The 10163-nt window shown below is 42.2% G+C and overlaps 1 protein-coding gene across 3 annotated transcripts in view; it reads left to right on the top strand.

Annotated features, from left to right (window-relative positions):
* SUB1 (SUB1 regulator of transcription) overlaps positions 1-7090 on the top strand; it is a 275156-nt gene extending 268066 nt beyond the window's left edge. For all 3 annotated transcript variants that reach the window (XM_069627084.1, XM_069627085.1, XM_069627086.1), the window contains exon 5: positions 6260-7090. In XM_069627084.1, coding sequence (XP_069483185.1) covers positions 6260-6339 — 80 coding nt within the window. In that variant the 3' untranslated portion in view covers positions 6340-7090. The remainder of the gene's footprint in view (positions 1-6259) is intronic.
* Positions 7091-10163: the final 3073 nt, after the last annotated feature.

Below are 10163 nucleotides of genomic sequence, written 5' to 3' on the forward strand. Positions count from 1 at the left end.
GCAAGCTGAAGGTAAGGATATATCTAAGATGAGGAATATGTGGGAGGAACATCCAATCGAAAGAACGTTACAGTTGGTAGGTAACTTGTTCTTCTGATGGTTGTATCTGCTTAGATTCAAATGCGCCCACCCTTCCTCCCCGTTCGGATGAAAGGAACATAGACGTCTTATTACTTTCTCTCTTTTCTGTACTCACTCACGATGGTCATAAGGCTCCCTCTTGGCAGAAAAATACTATCCTAGGGACCTCGACGCGTGAGGGATTTGGGGTACACTACACGTCACGTAGAGATAGTGTTACAGGCACGCCCATGTCGACTTCCCCTTTCGATTCTCGAAAGACAAGATGCAATACTCTGGGGTTACCACTGGATGTGGGACTATATGCACAGCATGTGAATCTAAGCAGATACAGCCTTCAGAAATGCTTTTACGGTAAGTAATGCATGTCATCTAAATGCTGCTGCCGCCTCTAAATTCAATACCGAGATGCTAGTTAAAAATTGCATAAACCCTAATTGCGTGTGCAAGGGAGAAGGAAACTGTTATTTTAAGAAAAGAGAAAAATGTTACTACTTGTGTAGTAGTCAGAGTGAAACAGACTTTGGAGGCGGCTGGCGGTTCATAAACCATGTAATGCGGTCAGCGTAAAGGAGCTCAGCGCAAGCTGGCGGTGTCCCAGCAGGGAGTGAGCGTTAGGGCGACGACGCAGTGTTTATTTAAACTAAGAGGGCGCGAAAGTACAAACGCACAGCGTTGTCAGGGTGACAAATGCGCTGCAGCTGTACCACAGAGATTGAAGTGAATGGTTTAACTTAAAGAGCACAAAGGTTAAATGCTTGTGCCGACCGTAAAAACCGCTGCAGCCAATCAGGACCCGTATTGTAGCCGCAAGCTTGGACAAGTGGAATAAATTAGGAGCCAAATGCTGACACTAAGGCCAAACATATATTTAAACCAATTAGTAAAAACCTAAGCAATGACGAAGAAATAGATGAAGTAAGTCGGATAATGCCAAACTGCTTGCTCAACAAAGATAAAATGAAATATGAAAGCTGCCCAAAAGTAGTCATAAGTTTAGTTAAACCGTAACTGAACCACCGGCCGGTCACAAAGTAACCATGTAACCAGAAATGGTGGTATTAACAGACATGGAATTGGATGTTAAATATAAAGGTAAGTACATCATAGGCAGGGTAACCATTCTTCCTGATGGTAACTTTGTGTTTTGTAGATTCACCACTGTTCACGCTGTGAAAGCCTGTTGGCGGTAGAATCATAGAATCTACACCTCTGATAAGTTCAAGCACCCACCACCGCAATTCGTCACAACTGTGATTGTACTCGATGCAGTGGGAGACCAGTGGTGAAGTACAGTTTTTGGTCTTAGACTTATGTTCCGTGATTCTGGATTTGATGGGCCTAGACATTTTCCCTATATAAGATTTAGAACTGGACAAATCACATAAATCACATTCTTAGAATTGCAGGTCGTGTGGTCCCTAAGGACCCAAGATTTCTTGTTGATAGTAACCATACTGCAAGCTGTGGTAAACTGGCATTGGCAGCAATAGCCACATGGAAAATGGCCACATATCTTTTTAAAGCCCCAAAGACTGGGCTCGGTCTGCTTGCGCTAGCCAATTTGTAAGATTTTTGCCCTTTTTGAAAGCATACATGGGTAATTCCATAGATGGATAATTTAATTGCAACAATGGCCAATGTTTGCCAATAGATTTTTTTTTTAATAGCAGAATGGTAAGTACTGTAGGTCATAGCGCAAACAAGACGCGAGTTAGAAATATTGCCCTTGGAATTTTTAGTCCATAGAATTTCATGGTGCTGGTTCCTGGCCCTCTTGCGAGATTCTCAAGGCATGGGGCGGATACCCCCTGTTGCACAGTCTATTATGAAGGATGTCTGCTTCCATAGAAAAACCCTCCTTGCCCGTGCAGTTCCGCCTGGCCCTCAAACATTGGCTATACGGGATTCTCTCGCATAAAGATTGATGATGAAAACTATCAAAGTGGAGGATGGTGTTCCTATCAGTTGCCTTTCGATGGAGATATACAGCAATATGCCCCTCTTTAACTTTGACGAAGAGATTTAAAAAAAAGGTATAGACTGATTGTTAGAAGACATTGTGAATTGCAAATGGTCATTCAAGGTTTTAATCCATGTTAATAATGCCTCATGATCGCCTGTGGTTTTGTCCCAAACAATGATATAGTCTATATGTCTTTTATAGAAAATGATGAATTACATGAACGGGTTGGAGCCATCCAAAATGAAAGATTTTTCAAAAAACCACATGTACAACGTAGCAAAGTTGGGGGGGAGGGGAGCATGGCAGTGCCTTAATCTGTAGGAAAATGATTCCTTAAACCGAAAGTAATTCTTGGTCAATGCTATTACCAGGAGTTCAATGAGGAATTAGCTGGCAATAGATTGAGCATCCGGCCTGGAGTCTAAGAAGGCCTTCATAATCAGAAGGGACTCCAACTGCAGCGTGTTAGAGTACAAAGACTCAACATCTAGAGTAATCAACAAGTTGGTGGCTGGATTGAATGATAACCCTTCGAAATGTACAATGGCATCTGTGGTATCTGCTAAATAAGTAGCTGTAGAGGCCGCTAGCTGTTTGAAGAAAAAATCAAACAATTAGCCCATTGGCTCCAAAATGTTTCATTTATTACTGTATTCTTTCACAGCCGTTCATTTGAAGTTGTGTTCAATCTATTCACAGTATATTTCCGCTTCACACAATTCTCCTTGGTGTATTGTATTGCTTACAGCTGGGACAGTAAAGGTTGTAGGCTCGTGCCCTTGTTCTCATGGGATCGTTTTTCACTGTGAACTCTCAAACCCCATTTTGGCCTGGCAGGACTCCTTCCTTCTGGGATACAAAATGTTGGCATCATGAGACAATGAAGGGTCTATGAATCTCTTCAGCTCTGGCCTTTACCACCGGCGCCCAAGCTACAACCTATTCCCGCTGAAAGCATTCCTGCCTTCTGTACGGGTAAAGAATGTCCTGGTAATGACGGCCAACACAGTGGCCATTTACTACCTCAACAAGAGAGGTGGTTTAGGGTCACTACCACCACTGTGCACAGAGGCAATACAGCTCTGGTTCCGGGCAATACAAGAAGGAATCTTTCTGTCGGCACTTCACCTAGCTGGAGAGCAGAACAAAGCGGCAGACGCTCTGAGCAGCAGAGCAGTCTCCCACGAGTGGGAACTAGCTCAGTAAGTCCTTTATGAGATCTTCACGCTTTGGGGGACCCCTCAAGTGGATCTGTTAGCGACCAGTATCAATAGGAAGTGCGAACAGTATTGCTCCAGGGAATTTCCACCAAGAGAGGTTCTAGGGGACACATTTGTGGTGGACTCGGAATTTGCACTCCTTTATGAGTTTCCTCCAGTCCCTGTCATTCCTCATGTGATCAAGAGGTCGAGAAAGTTCGCGAAATCCATGATCCTAATTGCTCCGCATTGTCCAGGACGTGGTACCCGAAACTACTGAACATGTCCATCTGCCCTCCAATACGTCTTAAACAAAGAGGATATTCTCTCAGAAGAGGGTTGGCTTCTCAATCCAGATGTCAAGACACTTCGCCTTCACGCATCGTTTCTGGAAGGCTGAGATACAAGGATTGGGACCTCCCGAATGACGTAACAGAGATTTTGCTTTCGGCCAGAAGGCCAGCAACTAAATCTTTGTACCGCTGCCGTTGGAAGAAGTTCAGCAACTGGTGCAGGGATACATTTCTATGCGACACACCTACGGTGCCTTCCTTTCTGTTAGATTTAGCAAATCTGGGGCTCCAGATGGGAACTATTAAGGGTTACCTAGCAGTGCTTTCCATGTTCAAGCGCTCCTGAGAGGAGGATTCATATTTTAAGATCCCTCCGATTATCCAATTTGTAAAAGGCCTTTCTAATGTATACCAGTTCCATTTTATGTACCTGTATGGGACCTCAATCTTTTGTTAAAGTTTTTAACATGTATTCCCTTGGAGCCCTTGTATTCATGTCCTTTAAAACTCTTGACATTAAAAGCCGTTTTGTTTATTGTAATAACTTCAGCCCGCAGGGTGAGTTGCAGGCTCTTTCTTGCGAACCTCCTCATACTGTATTCCATAAAGACAGTTATTCCAAAGGTAAAGCCTTCTTTTTTACCAAAGCTAGTCTCCGACTTCCACTTGTCACAAAGATTTACCTTACCAACCTTCTATCCACCTCCTCCTCGAGGAAAGGAGGAGGAGAGACTACATAGACTGGACCCAAAAAGGGCTATGTTTTTATATTTCCATAATGGCAACATTTTGCCAAGAAGCCCAACTATTTATTGGCTATACTGGTCCCAAATTTGGCCTTGCAGTTACTAAAAGCATATCCAGCTGGATCATCCCGGCTATTGGCGAATGCAACAGATTAGCGGGAAAGGACCCGCCAGAAGGCCTAAGAACTCGTTCCACAAGGGGAATGTAAACCTCTGCTGCTATTCCGAGGTGTCCAAATCAATGATATTTGTTCAGCTGCCACTTTGTGGTCTATCCATACATTTGTAAGACATTACTGTCTGGATTGATCTAGTCGAGAGGACATTTTGCAAAAGCTGTCCTCCATTCAGTCCGTGATCAGATTTTAATTTAATTGGTACTCCCACCTCCAAATTATTACTGCTTTGGGAGTCTACCATAAGATGAGGAATACGCGGGAGGTCCCAATCGAGGTGTCCAAATCAATGATATTTGTTCAGCTGCCACTTTGTGGTCTATCCATACATTTGTAAGACATTACTGTCTGGATTGATCTAGTCAGGGAGGACATTTTGCAAAAGCTGTCCTCCATTCAGTCCGTGATCAGATTTTAATTTAATTGGTACTCCCACCTCCAAATTATTACTGCTTTGGGAGTCTATCATAAGATGAGGAATACGCGGGAGGTCCCAATCCATTCAAAGAACAAGTTACTTACCCCTTGTAACGTTCTTTCGATTGTTTCTCCCACGTATTCCTCATCGCCTACCCCGCTGTACAATTTACGTATTCTTACACTTTATGCTTTCTGTGAGCCTATGGTCTAGGGTACACCTGGTAATTCCTCTTCAGAAAGGGGAAAAAACAGAACGGAAGCCAACGGGCACTGTGTGCGCGACTTGTACTGATGGTGATGTCTAACGGATGCCCTCAAGAGACATCGACTTGATGACACTGGACACAGCACCCTCTTGTAGAAAAGACTGTCCAAAGCAGCAAAGCTGGAGATATAATTATCATAAGATGAGGAATACGTGGGAGGAACCTCCAATCGAAAGAATGTTACCAGGGATAGGTAACTTGTTCTTCTGTTGAGCCTTGCCACCTCTATTACCTATTGTTCTCCAGCATTGGTCTGGCATGGATTCACATGCAAACCCTCCCTCCGACCCCTCTGCGGCTCTTCTTGGTCATACTGCCACTTTACGTGCTTACCAAATCTGAAGATGGCTGCCAGAGGAGGGGCTTAGTGAGAGGACTGTCATTGAATGTGGGCAGTATGACCCAGAGAACAGTATGACCCAAAGGACAGTGGTTGGTTTAGAGGAGAAATACAGTTTGTAAGTGAAAGTGTTTTTCTTTTACCGAGGATTCCCGGCCTGCCAGGGAATATTCATGAGCATGTGAATCAATGCCAGACCCATGCTGAAGAATATATGAAGGTAAGTAACTTGTTCCATTCATATGGTTAAAGAATGTGGCCATGATGTATTGGGAGCTTTGTATACAAGCCTTCCTCATCGATAATGGCTGCCTTCATAGCAAGCATTGGCAAAGTCAAAAGGTCTTAATTTACAAATGTAGTGTGTACGATTTTGTTGGGAAAGCTGCTTAGTCATTCGTCTTACCCTCTACATTTGCAAAGCCTAGATCTATTGGTTTTGCTAATACTTGTTTTAGAATGAGATGCCATCAAGCACTCGTATTTAAAAGTCTGTAGTTCTCATTTCATGGTTCATATTTATTATATGACTACAGCAATCTTTTGTAGTTCATTTTGTCAAACCACTCTTGGTGTGTGGGGAAACGTCTTCCTGAGACCTATTGAAGTTTGGAGTGGAGAATTGGACGATTGGCAGTTAACAGAATAAATGTTTTTGCAGACACTATTTACGCTCTTGCTATGCATGGGGCTTCTCTTGATGCATAAACAACAAGCTTGGTATGCTATAAATCACTACAATTCTGTAAACCTTTTTTTTATTTTATTTCAGGAATTTCTCTCAATCCCGAGCAGTGGACTCAACTTAAGGAACAGATTTCCGAGATTGATGATGCAGTAAAAAGGCTCTAAACTTTGCACCTCGCAAAACCCTCTTTTTAGTAGTTTTAAGGGGTCTTTTTACATTGGCTTTTGTTTTCTATAATTTGTTTTTTTCAGGCTAGTGTACATTTCGATGTTGAAAGAATTTATGAATATTTTTTTTTTATCTGCATTACGTGTGCACTGAGTGGAGCTTCTTGGTGTGTACCTTTTTGTTACCGCCAGTTTTTTGCCCTGATTCTCCCCTTTGCCCCCCACACGTAAAGTTGAAATCTAGTAAGGATTGATGCACTGTGCCAAGAGCAGGTTTTGCAGGTTTATATGGGCATTTTAAGTGCTTTCTAACCATTCCAGGTACTCATATTGGAGGAATGTCAAAAATTCTAAAGTTCCCTTCTGGAGGAAGTTTCCTTTAAAATATTTGTTTCCTCCAAACATTCCAAGATGCCTGTTTTCCAAACCAGGCCTGTATGCTGCACTTGGACATTGTCTGCAAATGGAAACCTCCTCATTATGCAGAGAGCCTGTAACATTCATTCGATTAGGCATGTATTTCTATAAATGTGGTATTGGACTATTTTTAATCTTTCCTTCCTCTTCATTAATTTTGATCTTTGGGGTAAATAAGTCGTAACCCAAATAATAAAATACTGTTTTATTTTATGTCTGTGGTTTGTTCATATTCAGTGTTAAAACACTTCCTGCCAAGAGCACCCATTTACTTTATTGAAAGTCAGAAAACCTGGAAATAAAGATCCCTTTTTTTGGTGCTTGTTTTGAAGATTGTCTCACTGATGGATGTTGATCTGCTAATGGTGACGTCAAATATATTTCATGATCTGTAGCCTGTGTCATGAGCCGGGTCATCACTTTGCAAAACATTTTCAGATTTCAATGAAGAGCATTTTTAATCCATCACATGTCACGTAAACCGTAATATGCGCAAAAAACTATCTCTTGATGGAGTCAACAACAAGCTGGATATTTTAATGGTGAACCTAGTTAATCTGCTGTTGGTCACTAAATAATGCTTAAAGCAGTTTGACATTATTTTTCCTCCTTTGATTGTTGAGGTGAGTGGGACGTGGAGTGCAAAGATTGAATGTCTGTTTTCTAGAGCACCTAGTGAATTAAGTTTTTGGCTTTCAGGATGATTTTGGGCTGTTATTGTATTCCATTTTTAGAATGGGAATTTCTGAATTTCTGGCTTGTTAACCAGCGAACATTTCACCCTCTGAACATCCATATCTGAAGATGACCTCTTTGTAGCGGACCAACATATAGGCAGAGCTTTTGGAAAATATGACAGTAGCTGAAGCATTTGCCGTCCAATACACGTTTATTGCAATATTACCTTGTTAACAGCTAAGTCCCCTGGTAGAGGTACTCAAAATGTTTATCAGTTGCGGACTAGTTGAACTGTTAGCTCTACCCTCATGCAGTTTATCAGAGGTAGAAAATTGATATCAATTTAATGTTTCATGCTTTCGGGCTGAACTCCAATCAGGGTATACTTTAATTGTGCATGTTCTTAAACCGTAAAAACGGGCAAGCGTAGAATGTGAGTTGCTGTGTACTCATGACTGCCATTTAAAATGTTAATGACTTTCAAGAAATGCAAATGATATGGAACTGTTGTAATCGTAAATAACATGCATATGGGTTTGTAAAATAGTTTACCTTGTCTTGCTTTGTATTCTGTCACTGTAATATGTGGAGAACACATCATTTTGTATGGAATTTTGAAAACAGAAAGCGACATAACTTCTGTTCGACATGGCTTGAGTGATTTTATGATCTGTTTATTTCCATGCAGTTTGTAAAAACACAAAAATAAATAAAACCACTCATTCTGACCTAGAGTAGATCATAACCCAGCTCTGTCCAGGAGGCTTGCCCCAGTTTGCAGTGATGGGTTTAAGGCACTTTGTTTAATGTTGGAATAGGTCTTGATTTCAAATTAACCTTTTTCTGCGGCGGGGGGGGAGGGGTCCTGCGAGAGCTACAATGGTGGCTGAGCAGGTAGTGTGTGGTTGTACTTTGGAGCCTGTCCACTGAATGTACTATTACTGACTTTCAATAAAAAAGTTTCAAATTCAGTAAATATTGTTACAAATCTGTCTCTTTGTATTTCTGGGACACAGTTTAATCTGAGATGGGTAATGGTGATCTCTGACCATGCTAGTATTGATATTGTTATGAATAACACATCTGTGGGCCTGAATGGAAAGACACTTGAGGCTGGGTGAACTGCTCCTTTCGGATGATTTTATAGAGTATGTAGAACCTTTTTTACCGCTAATGAGGACTCTGTCCTTGGCCTTGCTGGGAGTCTGGGATGCATTGAAAACCTGTTAATGTTAAAGGTATTTATATAGTGCACTGTCACCAGCAGAGTTGGTCTCCAGGCGCTCAGGCGGATCTGTAAACAAAAAGGGGGGTAGCGGGAGGTTAGTGGGTGAAGAGGGTGTAGAAAGGTGAGAAGTGGTGTACTGTTGGCAGCTTCAGTTCGGTTTTCACTGTGCGCTGAGCTTGAGTGTGCCTATAGGATCAAAGCGGGTCCTCGCGTACTGTTGCAATCTATTTGTTGGGTGTTTGTTGCGGTGTGGTGAAGTCTGTGCGGTTTGCTGTGAGAGGTGGTTGTGTGGGTTTTTGTGTGAATTAAGTATGCAGAAATGTGAGGTTTTGTTTAGTGGGCAGTATGTAGTTGATGTATCAGGTTATCATACTGGGTTGGTATATTCATTCTCTTGGTTTACTGATAGTCTAGTTTATGTGGTGGTACTGTGGCTGGTTCCAGCAGATTGATTGGCCAAGTACCCCAGGTTCGGTGAGCATTGTCCCTAGTTCAATAGTGGTGTTATATTATCCTTACCCAGCTCCCTGCTATCTATTTACTGTTGGTGGTCCATTGGATGGTATCTTCTCCTTCCTTTCCTGGCTGTCTAGTTCCAGGGTCGGGGTTGAGGATGGCCTCATCTAAGTTTTGACCTTTGTACACCCAGGGTGCGAGCATAATGCCTGCTTCGGTCACAGTTATATTATTGTTCCCTGCTCCTTCCTATCTATTTCTCTCTGTGGTCCATTGCTGCCTGTGCCTTCTAGGGATGCCAGGTGCTATTGCTGGGTCATACCTTGCGCTCCCTTCCAATTGATCTGGGGTGTTCCTTGGTATAATTTGATGTGGTTTTTTTTTTAATTGATACGTGAATATGTTACAGGTCTGTATATCCTTATTTTATAAGGATTGATGATTAAGGGAGCCAGGGTATGTTCTTTTCTCGGTCTAGTTCCTCTGTGTATGTCCTTATCAGCATTCTTTCTGGTAATGGTGTGAAGAGCCATGATTTGAGGAGTTTCCTGAATTGTAGGTGATCGCTTGTGTACCATATGTTCTTTAGTAGTCAGTTCCAGGTTTTTGGGCGAGGTGAGAAAGAGGATCCTCAGTTTTCTCTTGTTGTATGATTTTGGTTCCAAGCGGATGTGGCCTTGCAGTGTGATTTAAGTTTAGTTTTCTTATGAGGAACTGTGCCACCTTGGTCGTAGATTGCTCTGTGGGTAATGCACATTGATTTTAACTTGATCCGCTGATGGGTAGCTAGTGTAGCCTTCTTAGCACTGGTGTGATGTGTTCTCATCTAGTTAGTTTAAGGAGCAGTCTGACCGCCACATTTTGTATGCGTTGGATTTTATTTAGGAGTCGTTCAGGCAAGCCTAGATATAGGCTGTTGGCATAGTCTAGTCTGGACATGAGGGCGATGACAGCAGTTGCTTTGTTGGTGAATGAGAGGAATGGTAGGATCCTTTTAACCGAGAAGGAAAGATTTCTTGATTAGGGTGTTTACTTGTGGCTC

This window comes from Ambystoma mexicanum, chromosome 6p (genome assembly GCF_040938575.1).
Source record: "Ambystoma mexicanum isolate Mex_15411 chromosome 6p, UKY_AmexF1_1, whole genome shotgun sequence".
NCBI lineage: Eukaryota > Metazoa > Chordata > Amphibia > Caudata > Ambystomatidae > Ambystoma > Ambystoma mexicanum.